Source organism: Cygnus atratus, chromosome 1 (genome assembly GCF_013377495.2).
Source record: "Cygnus atratus isolate AKBS03 ecotype Queensland, Australia chromosome 1, CAtr_DNAZoo_HiC_assembly, whole genome shotgun sequence".
In the NCBI taxonomy this organism is placed as follows: Eukaryota; Metazoa; Chordata; class Aves; order Anseriformes; family Anatidae; genus Cygnus; species Cygnus atratus.
In genome coordinates this window covers 199,746,010-199,768,186 of record NC_066362.1, presented here as the reverse complement: position 1 = coordinate 199,768,186, position 22,177 = coordinate 199,746,010, and the positions used below count along the sequence as shown (strand labels likewise).

Below are 22,177 nucleotides of genomic sequence, written 5' to 3'. Positions count from 1 at the left end.
AAATTCATCCTGCTTCTGAGATGGTCTCACAGTCAGAGATACAACAAGAATATGTTTGGCACAGTCCTTCATTTCAAATGCTCTGGATTTGTCAGAAATTCCACGAGATGGCATATGAAGTAAGCACATGCCTAAAATGTACAGAAAATGGCTCTGGGTGACTAAACAAGGGTGTCTAGCACCATTTTGGTACTTCTGGCTCACTGTTCCAGAGGATCGTGGGTTTCCTGTAGCATATCTGCCAACCCCGTTTCAGCTGGTTTAAAGCATTTCAAATGGTTTTAGAGCCTCTGTTTAAGCAGCAAAATCCCATCCTCCCCTGCCAGCAGTAATACTTATGCATATATGCACATACACAATGCTTCCATGATTAAAGCAGTAGGTCATTAATTAAAACCAGGTCACAAACAGCAACTCAACCATGTTTTGCTCAGTCTCGGAATGCTTGTTTATTCCAAAGTCATGAAGCTTCCTGTAAAGCAAATACCTTGAGATTACAGTGCTGTAATTACATGACAAGTAAATGTACGGTGCTTTGTCAAATACAATACAAGACATAAAGTCAAGTTAGGGCGTCCTGCTAATATAACAGAATGCAACAGTAACATCTGAACAGCAACAGAACTCAGCAGCTGAATACTTTACTTGCCAGCATTGCCATTAAGATAAAATGGCTAAATCAGTCTACTATTTCTGGAAAGAAGCATCTTTTCCTTACCGCAACCAGGATCTTGCAATTTAGCTAAACGAATTTGAAAAGAATACCTAGGGATTCACAAGCACTTGGTATAACAACAGGTCCCAGGTAAAACCATAAAGTTCTTCATCAAGTGTGACTTCAGCAAACAAAACGTGAAATTTTAACGCAGCTGGGTATCAAAACTTCAGAGAATTTGGATTCATCATGTTTCTGAAAATCTAAGAAGAGTGGTTGGTTTGTAAGGTAACTCTACAAGAACATCAGATACAGTCCCGGATTCCTTCCTACCTGATCTCTTCTTTAGCCAATAGTTTGCACCTGCCCTCACAACACTGTGTAATTAAGAAAGGGGCACTAAGGGAAAAGACTTCTGCACGACTCAGAAAAAAGAGAGAGAAGAATAACAAAACAAAACAAAACAAACAAAACAAGACTTTTTATGATCGATTTTGTACCTGTGCCTTGTTACACATCTAACTGGTAAACGGTTTTGCTTCATTTGATGGGGACAAGCAGAGTCAAAAAGCTTATCGCTTACTCTTAAAATAAGGTCTACTAGGCACGCACTCATAGTAGAGACCTATTTAAATGCTTCCAGCCTGTGAAACACAGGTTCTGTGTCTTGTGGGGGGGGGCAGCAAACTGAAGCTACAAAACGGGGTATTTCATATGACAAGGGTATGACTTGCTATTGGCAGGAACCTTCTAAGTACTACTCTTGTTCTTAAAGCCAAGCCTGGGGGAAAAAGTACAAATGAAAGCTCAGGACCAAATTTTGCTTTCTGTTCCGCTTGGAAACTAAGCAGTCATTACCCTTCGAAGAATCATACCACATCCTGATCTATAAAAACACAGGAACAGACTGAAATTGCATTAATGTAAACAAGGATCTCTGAAAAGAACACTGAATCCTTAAAAGTGTAGACATTTATGCTGGCACTTTCCAAAATGGTTATCTTGCACGCTGTATACAGATAAAAAAGTAAATACCGCCTTCCTTTTTAATACTTGCTTTTTAATTCAGCTCTAGTAGGAAAATTAAATAATTACAGAATTGGAAATTCAGGACAAATTTTCTGGCTTCTTGCTTTTGGGACACAGAAGACTGCATAAGAATAAGGGAAGAATGTGGTCAGTAGTGAAACAGCTTTCCTTTCCTAAAAGGAAAACATTGGGAAGTTGAACGTTATTTGTTGCTTTTTCCAAATTTTAGTGATGTCGATATTTTCATCTAAAGTCCATCTTTCCCAAAACCGGACTGTGGTTAATTATTTTCTGTCCATGTAGCATGCTGGTTCAGTGAAGTCATTTAACAGTGGGACCACAGGCCAAGGTCTCCACAGGACACCCGTACTTGTATCAGTGCACCCCAGCTCTTGGACACTAACTATGTTAAACTCTCCCACAGCTTCCGAGTCCCAAAGTATCCAAAGTGAGATTAAAATTGTCTTCCTCCTTTCTAAAGCTCTCTATCGTCATCAGCTCACAAGCCATTACGAGATAACCTGTGGCTGAAGACAATGCCCAACATGCCACCTACCTTCGGTACCCGTCTCTCTCCCAGGAAGTCTGGTGGGTGCCGAAGAGTCCAGCAAGCCCCCAGTAGCCTGCTCGCACCTGGGCTCAAGCTACGGGGCAGCCCAAGTCTAAATGTGCCACAAGTATCATCTTGAGGGGTCAGACAGACAAACTCCTAACGGTGCTCTACTTTAAAAGGACAACATTCACTTAGCTCAGATTGTGGTAGTGCCTTGTGTAGTTTGAACAGTACTTTTCATCAGTGAAGGCTGGGAAGAAAAAAAACAAAACAAAACAAAACACAAAGAATGCTTTGCCATTAGAAAAGAATAGTTTGCTGTGGTGTGTGCTGTTTTCCAGAAATTTTTCCTCTTCAAAGAAACCTTACAGAATCTTTTTTTTTTTTTTTTTTTAAATAAACAGAGATTTTTGGGACATGCTGACATTTCCTAAGGAAATAGATGGAGGATTTTTTTGTTCTGAAAAAAACAAAAGTATTTATATAAATATTGCAAAATCATAGAACCTGAAAAAAAAAAAAAAAAAACAAGAACATATGCACATTATGAAATAAATATAGCTGGCCCAATCTATATATCTCAGTTTGAGTAAAAATGTCACAGTTATGACTTTTCTCCTAAACTCTCACAGACCAAGGAAACCATTCCTTACCCAAACGAACTTCATCAAATTTGCTCTTGCAAGTGATTGGAAGGAACGCAGGGAGGGAAAAGCTCGTAAGATTAAGGGTCTCGCAGCCTGGCACTGGTGCGCTAAAGCTAATTAAAGCTAAAGAAAAAGCCAATTAATAAGGCCCAGAGCTTCATCAACGCAGGAATTCTGGAAGAAGCTGTTGGTTGCATCTGAATCTCAGTAAAACTCTGCCCTTCTGCAGCTGCAGCAGCATCAGTGCCTCCTTCTCATAGATGCAGAGCAGAACATACATGTTGGGAGTGGTCTGCATAACAGCACAATCCTTCTTCTCTCCCTTTATAAACAATGAGCTCTCAGGCTCCCTGAAGCAAAGGAACCAGGTGAGGAAACATTTAATCAGTGAAAGGAGGAATTTACATGCAGTTGATAAACTAGGAGCTGTATGGAAATAGAGGATGTAATTGTAAGAAGCAACCATTTCCATCACTGCCCACTGTCCTGCAACACCTATGTGTGAAAGCAGAAACATGACTTAATGTCAGTGACAGCCACAAACAACCTCAACCTGAATTTCACCAAATGGGTTCCTGTTTCTCATCCACAAGACAATATAATCTTTGCTATTATGTGTTTTTCCCATTTTCTGTTTTCCCATCATTGTGGCACTGCCTCTCTTCCCATTCTAAAAAAACATCTTCAGGGCCAGGGTCCTGCATCCCATCACTTACCTAAAGCTAGTCAGAGTGACTAGAAGACCCTCCGTGGATCAGGTACATTAGAAGAGTTACAAAGGCTGGTGACTATGGCCATGACTATGGCTATGATTAAACCAACTTGAGCATTTTCCACAGTAGCATTTTCCTGAGTTAAGAGACTCAGAGGGTGGGAGAAGCCTCTTGACACAACATGTGCTGTTGAGGCAGGGATGTGACAGCAGAAAAGGAAGACACTAGATGATCTTTAAACGTCCCTTCCAACCCAAACCATTTTGTGATTCTGGGATGTATGGATGAGTTTGTTTCCAGTAATCCAGAGGTGAGAGCACCTCTCCATACACAGACTGGAGGTATGCAGAGAGAAAAAGACGGAGCTGAAAGCTCAGCTCCCACTAGACTTCCACAGAGTGGGAGAAGACTGAGATTAATGAAAGCACCAATGACTCCTGCTCCAACAGACGATACTTCACTGTCGGGTGGAGACCCTTAGGCACGCTGCATCTCAGCCACATTTTTTAGCTCTCCTTTGGGGCATTATGGCCATTAAGTTTCTCTCAAAAAGCATGAATTGACCAGTTACAAGTGTTCAAGCAATCGAAAAGAATGCTATGGGTGAATCTTCCTATTATGTATTTTTTTTTCATCAGCTAATTATGTTTTTCTGACACAACAAAGGAAAAACATGGCCCTTGTATCTTCTCTGCAGAATTCCCTCTTTGTTCCCTGTGAACACTAGTGCAAATATGGGTGGGGTATATACATTTGCTGATGGAAATTGGCAAGCATCATCCTTACTTTTTCAGGCTGTTGCTCTTACCAGGAAAGTATATGCTTTCGAGCATCTGACCCCTAATGATAACTCCCTGCTCCCCAGTCACTGAGCAACTTGCTTTTTCAGAGCCAGAGAAATACAAAGGGTATGTCCATACCATCAGTTAGCCAGGCGTCTGAGACTGCACTTGAGACTGACCAGCTCATCATCTATACAGTTTGCCCTCAGATATGACAGGTCTGGGCTCCAAGCTGGACACTGCACACAGGTGGCTAACCCAGCTGCATTAAAACCTGGTTTCATCTCACATTGCAGGCTCAATCTGAGAGCCCTCAACTTTCCCTGATGCCAAATGTACTTTTAGGGTAAGCTCTGACTCAGCACCATTCACAGATGTGATGGTCAATGTTGTGACATGCCCTCTTTCTGGCTACAGATCACATATCACTGTTGTGCTTCTCCTTAAAGAGTTATCTTCTTTGCCCAAACCTCGCTTCCTTCTTCCCAGCAGCTTGCAGAGTTTCTGTGCAGCACTGCTAATTTGGCTGCACTGAGAGCAGCTCAGGACACAGTCCACTCTGCATGCTCTCTGGTATTTTGTATTTCTCTTAGATTATTTAAGGGAGAAGAAAGGGCTCAGAGGTGTTATTTATTCAGTTCAGAAGTGACCCATTAACACTGTGCTACATTTCTAACATGCAAACACCACTACTCAGCACCAGCAGAGAATCCACTATCCCTGAAAAAGAAATGACAGGCTCTTTGGAAACAGAAATGCCTTGCTGTCAATGAATATATTCTTGGCTACAGCACAAGGAGGAAGTTTTCGATCTTTCTCCCCCATCTCTCATTCAAATTTCTTCCCCAGGGTTGTACAGTATGAGACGAGCAACATGACCTTGCAATGACAGAATTTTAATGTGTGACTGGTGCACCAAAAGCAATGCAGCAGCATCGCTCTTCTCAGTGTTGCTATGTACACTACACATTTATGTAACACTGCTTCTCATCTTCAAGGCTGTCTGTACCTAGGGTCACAGCAGCAACGAACACAAAATGTATTTATTAAACTGTTAAGGCTACTGACAGCTAGCATGGAGAACTATATACTCCAGAAATTTGGTGAAAAGGAGTTAACACGTAAAGCCATGCCCAACCCAAAAGCTGCAAAACAGAACTAGGTAGTTCTTGAAACAGGTTAACTAGAAAGAGTCAATGATGAATTTATTTCAAACAAATTACTTATTTTGAAGGCATTTACTAAAATATACTAGTTTTCTTCTGTGCTTAGCTTCGAGTAGCGCACTGCAAGGCTATCTCTTTGCATACATTAGTTCTCAAATCCCAGGGAGACTTTGCATTCATATCAGGCAATGGGGTTTGCTTTCAGTGTCTGGAATTTAGGAGCCAGGAAGAATGACTCCCTCCTTCCCCTTTGCTTCCAGGTTCTAAATATTTCAGACTGCTCAGTGCTGGAATTTATCATCCTCTCCTGCCCTCCTTGGTTTGCTCCTCAGTTGACAGCAATTCTCCTGAAGCTTCAGGAGCTACTCATGGCTTCCCCCTCCTGGTGTGACAGTGCAGATCATTAGGAAGATGGTGCAGATTTCAGGCTGCTGGACAGGCAGATTTTGCCAGAAAAAAAATAAATAAAATAAAATAAAAGCAGAAAGAGCATTTGGAATATTCCTAGCATTTTTTGTACGGTCTGACACACTCAGAAACCCAAGGGTTCTGTTAAGAGACAACCTATAATTGGGATGAGTTGCTTTCACCAGCTTTCTCCCTGTATCCTCCAAATAATGGGAGAGATCCTTTGCTGTTTGTACAGCATACAAATACAATCCTTCTGGAGAATATAATGCTACACTACAAACCTTGAGCATCTACTGCAAGTTTGGAGCTATTCATAACCTCAGAGGAAGTGCACAGCATTCCACAGGACCAAAACAGATCCCCATCTCTCTTACAACATGGGTGATACAGCTAGCAGAATACTAAACCTTTACAAATGCTCAGCCAGCTCCTGAAGAAGCATTTGTTGCTCAAAACCTTTTCCAAGAGCATTCATTATATGTGTCCGTCTAGCAGAGTACTCAGGGTTCAACCTTAAACGATGCTGGCTAAACAACCTACTGTACCTATGAAGGAAATTCCAGACTTTCTGGGATTTACTGTGCTTAGTAAAGGAACAGGTTCTTCATGGGAATGAAAAGTCTCATTTCAGCTCCATGTATGTATCCACTAGTGCACCATCACAGTGGCCTTAATGAAATACACCAGCAGCAGAGATGACTCAAACCCCAAATCACCATTCAAAGTTGAGACCTCAGCTGTATTCTATATATCCCTGATAAATGTACATTCATTACAGAAAAGCTCAGTTCAGCACAAGCGCCAGTGGCATTTTGATTAAACTTTGCTGTTAAATCATCTTTGTTAAAACAATAAAACTGCTTTTATTTGTGAGGGGTGGGAATTGTGCAGACAAATCTTCTCTGCATAATCCAGAGAAGAACAGATCCAGCTTGTCTTAAATCACACTGGCATGTTTATGAAATGATTGCCAGGCTGAAGTGAAAATTAATCTCCCTAGAAGCCCTTTTATTTTTTAAACAAGTAAACATTGCATTTCAATAACTTTGTGTCTGCTCTGACTTAAGGGGCTCAGGCTCCTACTGACAATGACTAGTTAGCCTCCTGCCGGCTTCTCTAAGCAATGGCTTAGAGTTTGAAACTGTAACCTAGCGTGTTAGTGTTGTGTAGCGGCTTTTCTCTTAGGCTTCTGCTCTAAAAACAAATTTCTTACCAAACCATTCCTTCTCTGATTTTTTAGTCTTTTACAGCTGAATTACTATGCCTCCAGGGGCCAGTCTACCACTCAGATTATCTAACCCTTCTCGGCCAGCTCCAAATCGCTTTCTCACCTGTGTGCTAGAAACATTAGGGGCAAAGGAATGATTCTGCACCTGCTTGCACTGGCTGCACAACACACTCATGGGTTGCTGTGTGCTTATATCAGACTCTGCGCATGCATACAAGCATATGCAGTACCTCTCTCACCTGCAAGACACATCTAGTAACAGGACAGGTGAAGATCTGAATAATGATGGGGACTGAGTGTTGAGGTAGCAAGCCCATGACAGGGATGCAGTGTGTGCACACCCCAGTGCTAGTGGAAGCTGAATGTGTGCAGTGCTTTCATACACATCTTCCATCCCATCAGGCTCACGTGGGCAGGAGTCTTCAAACAGAAAGAGGGTTTATCTCCTTTCCCTTCACAGCAACTGCTCTCTAATTTCTTTGAAGCAAAACAAACAGCGTTTTTCAGAAAAGCAGATTTGACTTAAACTTTCTACCAGGTCCGTAAGCAGTGCAGTCATCAGCTAAGAGGCTGTGGTACACCCTGGTCTCCTCATCCTAGCCCAGGTTCAAGGTTGCACGGAGGGGTCTCTCATACTCCTTTTAGTCCCATCTCCTAAAAGATCTGATAATAGACCAAGGAAGACTTTTCATGCACTCAGTACTGTATGCAGAAACAGGGTATGTTAGGCGAAGTGCCACTCCAAATTGCTGGAATAATCATCATGGAGAGAGAAGGACTGGCCTGCACACCTCAGAGGTGAAGGTCGCTCCCCATCAGGCCTTCCCACGCTCCATCAGGGCTCACCTCTGCAGCCCTTCACTAGGGCAGTGAACATTTACTCAGACAAGTAATCTCAGTGCTGTGGGAACAGGATTGCTCAAGTAAATCTGACTCACCCAGCTGTTAGCTGTGTAAAGTCCCCGGTCTCTCACTGCTGTACGAGAGGGCTGGACTCTCCTTGCAGAGAAAGGGTTTGGCTTCAATCATGGCATGAAAACCCTCCCGTTTTAAATAAACATTTATGAATCCTGAAACATTTATGATGAATAAAACACAAAGACCCAATGAGTGGTCTGAAGTTCTGGGACAACTAAGCGAGAAGTGGCATAACACAGGGTGGGATCCTTCCCCTGCCAGCAGGAAGCTTATGACAGACACTTCCAGGACTCAGTTTAATGCGTAAAGAGACATTCAGTTACGTAAATCCGGTTGATCTGTAAACGTGGAATTAAGTGCTGTCAGCCTTCACTTACTTGTCTGGCACCAAGTTAATATTTTCATGTACGCTTGGCTTACAGAGAGAAATACTGCATAGTTTAAAAGCAAGCTCAGCTCGGTTTTGCAACCTAGTGACACACTAAAAAGCAGCAAGAAAAATGCAGCCTGACTGCCTTTATCAGTAACATTTGCCATTCCTGAAGCCAAGTCACAGCCACTAACCCTTAAACTTTCTGCTCCTCTAAAAAGCACAGCGCAAAGAAAAGGAAAAGAGCAACTGAAGCTTTTAACCTTTCCCCAAATCCATACTTATCTGGTCTAGCAATACTAACATGAGCAACAGAAAGGTTCAGTCAAACACAGCTTTACGAAAAATAAAGCACAAACACTGATGAATAGCAATTACACAGACCTTTTCACTGCAGGTGCACAGAAGTGATCCCAAAAACATTAATTACTCCTCACAACACTCCAGACAGGTAGACAGTCCCCAGCCTGTTTTACAAGTAGGTCAGCTGAGGCTGGCATAGGACAGAGGCAGAAAGAGGAGACCGTGCCTCTGACTGCATCTTGCTCTGACAGCACTGCCTCATGTAACAACAGGAGATAACATTCCTCCACACAGTGTCAGCTCCTGCTAGAATTCAGAGCAAAAGCACAGGACTATTATTATTAATTATAAAACACTACCTATGTAAGAGGTGAGCCAGAAAATATAATCTGTTTTAGCGCAGAACCAACTACAAAACTAGCTGCTCATACAGTGATGGAACCGATATCTATCAGAGAGGAGATGTGAAACCACAAAGAACATCGTGATTAGATGACTCTACACCGTATTTAAAAATCATTAGACAGTAGATCCTAAAACAAGAGGAAAATGATCGCTGTGTGGTTGTAGTTAACAGATGCAGTCATGATTGCAGTCATGCTTTAAGCTAACTGCAAACAAACACAAAAGCCGACAGTACAGGCAATACCTGACATCTATGCATTTTGCCATCAGTGTTATGCTTATTATGAAATCCACGCAGGCAGTGTTAGAAATATTAGTGATTAAAAAGGATCTGATCTTAGTTAGTGATCTGATACTTTTCTGCATACCTCCTGTTTTACAGAGACAGATGAAGGAGATCCAATGGGAAAACAATGATCCTTCCAGCCTCAAAAAAAAATTAAAATCAGTAGCTGCAATGTAGGCTCCCATCTCACACTGCATTTCTATTTTGGCTTCTCTCTCCTCTAGGCTACTTTAAGAATTCTCATCAGTAGGAATAAGTCCGTCTCTGGCTCTTTCTTTCCCTTCTGAATTTCAAATTGGGCAGAGCCAGAGGCAGGAACTTCAGTGCAAAGTCCAGGCACTAAGAAACACATCCCCGTGGGGCTTTGCTGCTGCACTTGGGGCAACTCCTGAGCTGAAGCTGCCAAGGCAAAGACCAAACTCATCTTCACTAGTTACACATACAACATGCCAATACACCACCTACCAGAAAAATGCTTTCCTCTGAACACTGATACTGATAGACCCCTGTACAGAGCTTGTGCTGCGAGCTGAAAATAAGTAAGTCTTTCTTACTAAAATGAAAAATGCATTCATTGGAAAGCAGTAAACTGAATCAAATGCACTGTGCTAAATACAGGTGAACCACAGGTATGAGAGATGATGAGCTATTTTACATCTGCTTATTCTGCAGATGCTACTGGCTGTGTTTCCAAGCTTCTGCTGAAGATGAAGGGCCAGGTTTTCAGCAAGTGTAAAGCAGTGCTGTTGTATTCAGATGCACTAGAATGATTCCTGTCAATGCCACCTAAGTGTCTGACTCAAACTTAAATGTCCCCTTCTCAGCAAAATGACATAAAAAAGGGTAAAGAGAAAATAAAGGAAATTGGATTGGCTATTGAACTGAGGGAACAAAATATTGCTCCTCAGAACCAAAAAGTTTTCAAGTGCTTGTTTCAACCCCTAGCCTTTCCTTGGCACCTATCAGCAGTCAGAAAAACAGCTGTAATAAGGACAGGGAAGAAGAACTTAAGTTTGAATGTTTCAGATCCTCCCCTATGGAACACACTGAAAATATAAAACAGAGCAGGGGCTGTTCAGCCTAAAGAAGAGAAAGCTCCAGGCTGACCTCACTGTGGCCTTTCAGTACTTAAAGGGGGCTTATAAAAAAGATGGAGTGACTCTGCTCAATCAAATAATGACAAGACAAGGGGGAATGGTTTTAAATGAAAAGAGGGGAGATTTAGCTAAGACGTTAGGAGGAAATTTTTCACTCAGAGGGTGGTGAGGCCCTGGTACAGGTTGCCCAGAGAAGCTGTGGATGCCCCATCCCTGGAGGTGTTCAAGGCCAGGTTAGATGAGGCCCTGAGCAACCTGATCTAGTGGGTGGTGTCCCTCCCTGTGGCAGGGGGGGTGGAGTTAGATGATCTTTAAGGTCCCTTCCAAACTGAGCCATTCTATGATTCTGCAAAGTTTTGATCTGCACACAAGATGTCAAGAGCCACAGAAACGAAGGCCTCACTCCTACTCTGCTGTAGATCTGGCCAGATCCTGGTTGCAGGGACACCAGTGTGACTGAATAAACAAGCCTGACTCCAGTGAAGGTAGTCCAAGGATCACAATCAACCAAAGACAATCTGCAATTTCTAAAACTGGATTTTCAACCTGCTTCATTGTAAGAACAATCAGTAAGAACATCTGAATGCTTTAATAAGTATTTGAAATTCAGGGCATGTGAGTGCAAAGTGAGTGCAACTTCCATGTTGGGTGTGTGGTATACTAAAACGTCATGTCCTGTCTCCTCCCATTAATTACCTTTTTTTTGCTCCATCTTTCTCGCTGCACAAATCACACTTCTTTTGCAAACTCACTGAACGCTGAATTGATGCAAGATACAGAGTTCTCCATGTACAGCTGTTTGCTTGCCAAAAGGCTGTGATACATATGGCTGAGTCCGCCCACAGGTGCTACATCGTTGTGCTTGCTTTTCCATAGGTTAATTTCCGTCTTTGACTAAATTCCTCCCTTTCTTTCATTCAAGGTGGGAATACTGACACCCATGACAGAAGCAGACTAGAGTAACACTGTATATTTGAAATACAGAATCTCAATTCCGCAATGCATAAAACCTTTAATATGGAGTGTCTCCACCCCAAAGCCATAAGGTTTGTATACCAACAAAAGCAATAGGTCTTTGAAATGCACTATGTTTTGCCATTTGGATTAACCTGGGGTTTAATTTACTGATCCAACTTCAGAGGGCTGAAGTGGAAGAACATTCCACAGATTGTCCTTCCATTGGCTTTAAAGCAACTGTGTCCCTCCCCAGTGTTTGTACTTTTCATTTAACAGAAACAACTCCAAAGAATCACTGCTGCCACAAATACTGTGTGAGCACATTTGGCTTTGAGCATAAACACTTATTATTTGTTGGTATACTGCCATGTCCATCATTTTCCAGACTCTTAAATAATCATAAATAAGAAAAACTGTGCTATTCTTTGGTACATTTCTGTCTGTTTAAACCACAGCTGAACTTTTAAGTTGTACAAACAAAAAATTGCACTTTTATCTTCTAGAGACTCTTGCTAGTCCAACAGATTTCAGCTGAAGGATTCTTTATTATACTCAAACCTTGTCCCATAAGAGTTGCTGCTGTTGCTCAGTTTATGAAGTATCTTAGAGATTTTGTTTGGTCCACAACAGAAAACTCCAATGGTCTTCCTGAAAGAGAAAATAAAAAAAGTTACGACATTGCAAATAAGCAGTAACTAGTAACAACTGACAGAATTGGGTTCTGGTTTCACAGTATTATAGAAATGCCAGCTATGTATAGATTTTAGGGTGAGAACAACTCACTAGGTCATGTAGCTGGTATTGCAGGAGCCACTAGATCTCTCCCAAGTATCCCTGCATCACATCCTCTTACTTACTTGACTAAGATGACTCTTGCAAAAAAGAACCTCAACTTAGTCTCAAGATACAAAGCAATGAAAAACTGCTAATTAATCACTTTTTTGTTGTTAAAAAACATGTCTTACTCTAACAACTTTATTAGTGTAACTTTTGATTTACACCTGGTAGGAGATCTAGTCACTAACAGGGATTCGTTACACTAATGAAAACAGAGCACTACTAACCCATGATTATTTCTGGCAGCAGCAGAACAACTTTACCACATTAGTTTCACATTAGCATGCAATCCTTCCTCCAGTAGCTGTACTGGAAAGCCTTGTGAAAAGCCAAACACAGAATAAGATCCTCGTTCATCATCCACAGCTATCAGGCCAGGTCCATTACAACAAGTCCACTGACAGCACCACCTTGCACTCTGATCACCTTAAACACAAGCTTTAAGTCAGACTCACGGTCACACAGCATCTAAGGGCGCCAGGCAATAGCCAGCAGTAGAACAGGGCAAATACACAACAGCAGGACTGAGCCACTCATGATATTCATCATCTCCCTTTCCTTGAAAGATGAGGAGAAGAGCAAGGAAGGAGCAAGGAAAGAGGATGTGGTACTGTCTCTTATATATTATTAAAAAAAAAATTCATCTTCCTGCTGAAATTGTGCCACTGCACAGAAAAAATCTTAAAAGATTTACTGAGATGGAGAGAGAACGTAAGGGGGAACATGGCTCTAACTATTATGATTTACAGCACTCACCAGGAGGCTGGTGACTTTGAGTTTTGGTCCTTGCCTCCAGGACTGTTTCACTATTTTATCCAGTGACTATTTAACACAAAATATCTTAGCACATGAGGATACTCAAATACACAGTTTAAAGCTGCCTGTGTATATGTTTGGTGAAAAAAAGGAACTAATGCATATAAAAAGAAATCTTTGATGCATACTGCCAAGTGTATGTCACTGATGTTAAACAGCAGTGCATATAGCATGGCAGCCCATTTTATACCACTGGACACAAACACTGGCATGGCACACCTGAGGACTCAAACATCAGAAGGCATCACAAGGTTACAGAGGTAAGTGCAACTATGTCCTTGTGCAGGTACCTCACAATGCTGACATTTTAACTGACATATATTACATCATCTCTTATATCAATCCACATCAAATATTCATAACTCATACTTTTCTAAATTTTATGTATATCTATTAAACTTTCATGCCCTGGCAGAACTCCTCTTAATGGCAAAGGGTGTTGCGTTGGTGGCTGGATTGGCAGAAATAATGAGAACACTATTGCTCGTTGCTCTCAAACAAGATTTCTCAGCACTTGCAGAATCTGAACATCCTCTGTTCTGTGCACAGAGGGAAAAAAGGGTGCGTAAGCTGGCAGCAAGAATGTTTTCTACCACACATTTAATTGAGAATTAATGTTATTGTTTTCATCAGTCTAACTAGTATAGACTACTGCTAAATAAAAAACAGATCATCTGTCTCTCTCCCTCTTGTTTTATATACGTGTGTATATATATATATATATATATATACACACCTCTTAAGCACAGACATATCTAAGCTGCACATACTGCAAATGTACCCCCCATCCCAGCAACAACCTTCCAAGGTACACAGAATTTTTGAGCAGTAAACAAAATCAGAGAAAGGTAAAGTGATTTACCTAAGGTGTCACAAGAGGTTTGTGACTGACTCGGAAGAGCTCCTGGCATTGCCCCATACAGCGAGCCAGAAGCTCTCAAGTGTTCTTCCTACAGATACCCAGCATCAGCAGCTGAATATTATGCTGCGTACTACTTACCTCCCACAATTCACCCCACATGTCCTCCCTCACCTACACCCACCACTTCTCTGCTTGCAGATACTTTCCTCCCTGCCTCACTTGGTTCCTGCCTGGTTTGCTGCAGCACAGGCTACGACACCAGCAGGCAGGGAGCTGAAAGCAGCTCCTGCATGGAGCAGCACGCTACTGCCCTGAGCTGATGGGATTTAATTGCCTGTCACTTGTTTGGGTTAATGGCTCACCTTGTTGCCCAGAGGAAAACAGCGAGGTGTTGCTGGGACATAATGTCTGAAAATCTTTTAAATACCACTGGCTTGTTTACAATCAAGAAAGCTATGCTATAGGCCCTTTTTTAGAATAATTATAAATATTAATAAAGGATTTTATTCACTCAAAGCACTACGTAAATAACTATCCTGTCAAGACTTCTTAATGTTCCTATTGGATGAGAAGGTCAGCACGTATTCTTACATCTGTTTTATGAACAGTGGGAGCTGAGGGAGAGCTGAAATACTTTGCAACCTAGAGAGGACAGACTCAAGACTTGAAATGTTCCAGTTTTAAATCCCACATTCATTCCTAGAGAGAGGTATCTCCTTTACAAAGCATGGGAAATGTGTCATGGTGCTCCACGCCTTCCTCTCCTACAGATATTCATGTCTTTTTCTAGGTCAGTCTCCCATCTGGAAAAATGCAGCTATTTGAACAAAGCAAAACTGAGAAAGCGTTTCAGCAACAGCAAAGCGAGTGTAAGCTTTTCACTCAGGACACAGCTGAACAGAAACAAGGCTGCTGCTCTGTCCCCAAAAAGCAAGAAAAACAAGACCGATAATTTATTACATAAACTATCCCAGTGCACATCCTTGTGACTGCAGGTGTCATATAAAATATCAACAGTAGATGGCATGCGTCTGCTCCACTTAGTTTGGAGGGAAGAGTTAGGAGCCAGAGGCCGGGTTGTCCCATGTCATGCTCTGAAGCTCTGGCAAAGCTCAGACACTTACAAATGCACTTTGGCTATTTGGGACCCAAACAGCAACAACAGCAACAATTCACAAACCACAAACCAATCTGATGGCTAAACTGATGAGAGGTTTGCCAGCTGTGTGTTTACTTATGCACAGCTTTGACTGAAGTCACAAGATAAAAAATGGAAAATATCTAGGCTTCTTGGCTGCCCATAAACAAGCCCAAGGGGATGATTGCAAATACATGTGAACATCTGAACGCTGGCACCAGATGCTGGAAAAAAACTTGGTTACCCAGCTCTTTTTTTTGGTCTCCATATTGCAGCAGGGTTGTTTAGGTGGAAAGTTACTCAGAAATAAGAACTGAAATAAAGTTAGCAGGAGACCAGGAATTAGACTACAGAGAAAAATGGAAGCTTCTGTCTTGTCCACGGAAACAGAATATTCATCTGTAATATCAATGTTTCTGTAGTATTGCTGAGTTACAGGTTGCACTGTCTATCATGTCACACATAACTACAACTATAGAAACAGACCTATGTCTATAAATTGTGATAAGGGGGTGACAAGTGGTGAGAAAGCCTACACCTCAGCAAGCTGCACGACGATGAAAAGAGGCAGGACATTATTTAGGTAATAAGAGACACCTTGCTTGGAAATGGTGGTATAATTTAAAGACCTGACGTGAAAATGCAGAAGAAATTTCACTTGAAGGTCTAATTAGGCATAATGCAATGGAAAGCACAAAAGAAAAAGCAAGTATGACTACCACTAATAGCTTCATCTGTATTATGTGCACTTGCAGCCTTGCAAGGAAGTGGCAGAAGCCTCATGATTTTCATCTTTTAAAACTGGATTCACGCAGTTAAGCAAAAAAAGACATTAGAATGAAGCAAAAAGAGGTTAGCAGTCCTCTATGCAGGAGCCTGACCCAGAGTCAACTTGCTTCTCTGCCCTCCCTATTTCCCCATCTTTCCCATGGCCCTTTACTACTGCCCTACTTGAAGTAATATTCGTTTGCTCTGTAGCAGCCTTTGGGGCATCCTTTCCACAACACCCTCTAGGACCTGAACACAGGATACATGGCAGCAGCAGCTTACACTGCCAACAGTGATACACAGTGGTGCTCAATAGTTCTTAAGATCCAGGGCTCCAAATCCCCTAGTCATATTCAGCTCCAGAAGACTCAATAAGCTACGGGCAACAGTTCACAAGTGAAACAGAAGACAAAAACATTTTGAGGGAAAGGTCTGTAGGTGAAAGGGATCATGAGAGTATCTCTCAGTCTGGTGCAGCCAGAATACCTTCAACAGCTACTGCAGGTGGCTTGCAGCTCCTACCCTACTGACTTTGCCAGAAGCAGATTAGGGAAGACTCACACAATCCTGTCTACCAGATCAGCTTTTGAGTCAGGAAACTGCCAGTAGGGTGTAACATAATCAACCAACAAAGCTGGATCTGGAAAAAGACATTCCATAGTCTAATTGCATGTCTCCTGTTTTACAACATTCTTGTTTTAGACCATAGTATGTTCGCCTAGCACAGTAAAAAGGCACTGCCAGGTCTTAACAAAGAATAAAAAAGTGCCAGGAATTTCCGAAGACAACATATCCTCTGAATAAAAACAATATAGGACAGCCAGATTCTTCCTTGTGCAATTTATTTGTTGTAATCCAGTACTATAAATCATTTAGGAGAATTATATATAGGAAAATTATAGGAGAAGTCGGTGATTTTAAAAACCTGCAGCTTTATATATAGAAACAGCCTATGTTGCAAGCAAGATATTGCAATGGATAAAAACATATGCAATCCCTGTGCAGTGAGATGAAAATCTATTACTTTTATTTTCTGGGTCACTGAACATCCTAAGCTGCATGAAAAGATGAACTATGCTGAGTTTTTTTTAAAAAAAGTTTCAGTTTGTGCAGGCTATCTCTCAGAGCAAAATACCAGCTAATTTCAACATCAGTAGCTTGAACATTAGACTCCAAGATAGAACTCAAAAAACATTTTCATACAAACAGAGCTGCAAAGACCTAATATCTCCATCCTTCAAACTGGGGCAACCCTCCAGCAGACCGGTACTCACCGCCTGTTACACTTTGCTATTTCATCGAAGAGGAGCTTCCACCGGGGTCGTCCAATCAAAAGCCTCGAGTTTAGGGCTTGATATTTTTCACCAATTATTTTCTGCAAGAAACAAAAAACTGCAAGCTGCCTGATTTGCAGATTGCCTCACATCACCCAGGGCTCCCATTTCTGACATTGCCTGACTTACCATATCGCTGAGGTGTAAAACCCGAGCACAAGTATCAAGACAGTTGCGATTAAAACTGCAGCCATTTCATACATCAATACCTCTGCTCACTGCCTTTTTCAATGGCTCTCCTTGGTGTTCGTTATACATTGTTCCTCTTGCAGCTGCTCATTAATCTCCCCGTTACTTTTAAACCAATTTATTTAAGCCATAAAACAATAACTACGCTCCTATTATTCATTCCCTCATTGGCCTTTAATGCTTAGCTGGAAGAAACACTGCTGATGCAAAAATCATATTTCTGTCTGAAGAATTTTTTTTTTGACTTCGTACAAGTTACTAAGATGACTAGGCCTGAAAAAGTAACAAGGGAAATCTTACATTTCTCCCTGAGAGTAGTTTGCCAGCTGCTTTGTGCTGCCTCAACAGCAGAAAGCAGCCAAAACTGGTCCCCAGATGGAACCCAACCCACTGCAGCAATGCTAATGCACCAGCAATTTTATAAGGTCAAATGCCCTTCCACTGCAGGGGCATTACCTTTCCTTGTTTTTTGTGTCCTAACACAACAGGAAGGCAGAGAGGAATCACATCTTCTCTAGCATCCCACATTCCTTCCGCTGTGGAGCGATCTGAAACATGGCTCACACCAATGCAAACACAGAGCCTTGGCCAATTCATCTTCCTCTGGCCTTTTATATTCAAGAGGCATTTGCTGAAGGATGGGATTGACTCCCTGTTGTCACAAAAGCATACTGCTCCCAAGCAAAGGGAGCACAAAGTGAAACTGCCCTAATTTTGGTAGCAGTCAGCACTTGGACTGACATCAGTGAACGCATAATCTGTAAGGCAATGGAGAGTTGAGTTTAACACCCCCTTTGAGAAATCATCATCAGCATTGTAGTTCATGCCAGCTTTGTTCAACAGCCACAAAAGAAAAGTAACTTTAAAAAAAGACTTAAAACAAAGTTGACTTAAATAATAAATTCAGTAGCTGCTTGATACACAGCACCAGAAAACTTGCTTTGAATTGGCTGTCATTACAATCTTGCTGTGTCATCGCAATGCGATCCTGCTTCAGGTTTCATTTTTAACCTAACCAGATTAAAATTTTAACCACAACAGGTTCACAATTACATATTTTCAAGCACACCATTCAAAATGACATATGTCATCCAGGCATTACAGCTGTGGAGCACTGTTCATAACTGCTGTAGCTATCACATCATCTAGACTACTGGATAGCATTCCTACCAGAGCTGTGAATGTTACGCTTCTCTACCTGATACCAGGCAGATCAAAATCCTTTGGGCATGGTTTCTCACTGCATTTCACATTTTGTAGTACTTGTTAGGCTTGGTCCCGGGCCCACTGCAGTGAATGGTAAAGCTTCCAGATGCAGCTGGGTAAAGAATCAGGCCCAGGTTTATGTGCTAAATAATGTAAAATGAAGATCATAAGCATAAATAGCTATGGGAGATTCCAGGAGCTGAAGAATGAGCACAGTTTTGGGGTTGACAATGTATGACAACTGACAATTAACTTACAGTCTCATCTATCAAGCACTTTGTAACTTTTTTTGATATTTCAGGCAAACAAAAAAAATCTGAGCTTTTAAAAATAGCTAGCTTCTCTCAAAATATTTGTTTTAAAAGAAGATTTGAGCTTGCACGCTGCTACAACTATTCTTTTTTGATTCTTAGCCCAGCAATGATGCAGATTTCCCATCAAACCCTGCCAACTGTCTGGTCTGTGGCCTGGCCTGGAAGGACCTCTTTCCTAGAAAAGGAAGATATGGATTTCTGCCCACATATAATCAAGTCAAGGCTACTAGACCAGATTCTTTTATGCGGTGGGGATGGACTTGCTCTCTTGCCCTAGCAATGAATCAATCACTTGAGTTTACGGCCTCATTTCCTGTTTTTACCATCTGCAATAATTCTCTTTTGCATATGACTGACAGTTTGCATTGTCTGCTACCCCAAGGTCTAGTTTGGTTTACAAACAGCATTTAGCCACATACCTGTATTCCATCTGTTTGACTGAGGTACAGCTGGATATTTATATAGTCTGGTCGATTCTCTTGCCAAAGCTGGGAGGATGATAAAAACACCTAGTGAAATAATATCCCTTCTTTAAAGGAAGTATAAAGTCACTTGTGCCTACTATCCTGATGGACTCAGGTTTCAGCATCAGTGAAGTAAGTTTTTTAATGAAGATGTGCTTACATAGCACCCCTTTGTGCACTACGGAATGTTGCACATCATGCTGTGTGCAAATTATTATTTTAGAAGGCCACATTCCTTTTAAAATCCACCTGAAATTGTACACCCCCTCCCTTCTTAATCTGTCTACGAGCCAAAAGGCAAAAGGCCACTCAGACTCCCCAACCTGCATGTTCCTTTTCCATCTCATAAATTTCACAGATAACTGTCCAGCAACACTGTGCAATGAAATACCAGTGAGACATAAACTGGCTTATGCATCTCCAAGCACAAATGGATGCACAACCAAGCACAACCAGGTAGCCTAGGCAGAGCTGAAGTTCGCTGGTAGTCCTTATTGCATGCCACTTGTGTTGTGTGGACATAGCCTGCATTTATTACATTATTGGCATCCCTCCACGCAACACCCGTTACCTTGTCATGCAGCATACAGAGCAAATCTGCAAACCAGCGGAAAGATTCAACATCCCTGCACACCCAAATGAAGTAGAGTCTCCTCAGCTTGTAGCGTTTCCAGCCGTCACTTGAAAATGAAATGTTTGGGGAATTAAAAATTATCATTTAAAAAGGCTACATTAACTAAGTTGCTTTGTATTCATTAGTGGAAACGTGAATTTCCATTAGAAGCCAACTGCTAAGTTGTTCTTCATCCTATGATAGATCAGACACTGAAATGACCAACATGGTCTATTAGGATGATCCTGGGAATACTAAATCTCTAGTGCAGAGCCAACGCCCCTCACAGGCCCTGTTTCTGCATTAGGAAGTTGTCAACTATATAGATGATCTGGGCTGCAAATATAGATTCATGTATCATGATCAGACTTTTATTTCAAAGCAAAGCAGACATTCTAAGTTTAAGTGTATTATGTCAATTCTTTATTAGGTTTATAAAGCAACCCATGAGAGGAAAATATTGACAAATGCAATATGTCAGGACTAAATTCTGCCAGTATATGTGAAAGGCTCTAGTTGATTATAATTAATACCGCAGCAGAGTCACAAAGACCAAATCAAATCAGAGCTCCATTGTGTTAGGCAACTGTGAGATATAATACAGTCCTCTGAAAATGGTGGTGGGTAAAATGCAGTCATGGACAGATTCTGACATTTCGTTTAGAAAAACATGACTCTTATGTCAGATTTCTTATGCAAACAAAATGCAAATATAGCACAAAGGAAGTATTGGAATGAACTGCAATAGAAAATAGAAGTGAAAAAAAAATCCTGATGATTAATGAGTTCAAACCAAACAAAAATATCCAGGAAGTCTTTTCTTAGTTAGCCAATGCTGTTTGTGTTGCTCACTGAAATGGCCAGTGAACAAATTGTTTCCTCCTTCTCCTCCTAAATTAATGTTCAGATGGAGAGGACCATAGAATGGCAACTTCAAATACCAGTCCCAGGAGCCAACCCCAGCAGAAAAGCTTCATAACACACCTCACCAGACTCACTGTGCATTATTCGAACCATAAGGTTGCCAGCATACTCAGCCAGGGTATTGCACTAACAAATACACATAAAGGATGGCTCCAACCACTGTCTCACCTCCCCATGCTATTAACTTCCACCATAAGAATGAGGAGCAGAGACATTTTCAGCTGCATGTAGCGGCTGAGAACTCAACTTTTATGTGATCCCTCCCTTACAGAGAGAAAAAAAATGCACTAAGACTGGGGAGGAGAGTGTCTTTCAAGTCCTGACCAGCTTTTGTACTTGTAAGCTGTTGACCTGTAGAGTAGGATTTCCTCCATCTTCTGTCTGCCTCTAAGACAAACCCTTAGGAAGGGTCACAATCTGGTCAGATGTGACAAGATAACTACAAGCAGTAGCAAGGAAAATAAGTGCCTTTCACCATAAAAATGGACAAAAGAAGAAGAGAAAAATGCAAGGAATTTTGTATGGAATTGCTGTAGCTCAGTAACAAAACACCACTCCTGGTGATGAAACACTGCAGCTCGACAAAGAGGCTGGATGGCAAGATTTCAAGAATCAAGTCAAGCATAGATTTAAAATCTCACCTCAGATACACATGCATGGATCTACCTCCAGCAGGATATATTCTGCACTAAAGGTGCAATCTCCCAGGTGCAGTCTCCCATTATAACCAAATCTACATGCACATAATACTTTTTTCATGCTTCCAAATATTACCACTGCCCGTAATAAAAGCTGTTATTTAAGGATCCTCCTGTTGCAAGCCACTAGCTTGCAAGCCACTAGCTTTTGTTAATGTTAAGTCATGATTTCTTAAAAATAGTGCACAGGGTTCAACAGTTAAGTGCAGTCAAGGGCAGGGGCAGGAATTAAATTGTGCTCATACAACAGGAACATAATTGAGCCGGAAACAAAATGCCTCTCCATCTCGACAGGGTTCTGATCTCCCCCAGAACTGCCTGTCCTTGACACAACAGGACTGGCCCCACTGCTCTGCAGCGCTGGCATCATAAGGAAGTTTGCATTTTCACACCTGCCAATTTCTGCTTCTCAGCCAGGGCAAACACAACAGGCAGCTCATCCAGTACACTCGTGATTCGTTGTAGATGTTTAAATACTGAGAATGAAAGCAGGC

The 22,177-nt window shown here is 41.5% G+C and overlaps 2 protein-coding genes across 4 annotated transcripts in view; both read right to left on the bottom strand.

Moving 5' to 3' along the window:
* CTSC (cathepsin C) overlaps positions 1-22,177 on the bottom strand; it is a 770,970-nt gene that overhangs the window by 471,075 nt on the left and 277,718 nt on the right. The window lies entirely within an intron of this gene.
* The window catches only part of NOX4 (NADPH oxidase 4), a 110,024-nt gene continuing 99,406 nt past the window's right edge, over positions 11,560-22,177 (bottom strand). For 2 of the 3 annotated variants that reach the window (XM_050709358.1, XM_035542533.2), the window contains exons 15-18: positions 20,020-20,128; positions 19,404-19,472; positions 17,216-17,316; positions 12,048-12,168 (exon numbers count right to left, since the gene is read on the bottom strand). In XM_050709358.1, coding sequence (XP_050565315.1) covers positions 12,048-12,168; positions 17,216-17,316; positions 19,404-19,472; positions 20,020-20,128 — 400 coding nt within the window. Of the gene's footprint in view, positions 12,169-17,215; positions 17,317-19,403; positions 19,473-20,019; positions 20,129-22,177 lie in introns of all 3 variants that reach the window. The other variant, XM_035542534.1, reaches the window with a different exon arrangement.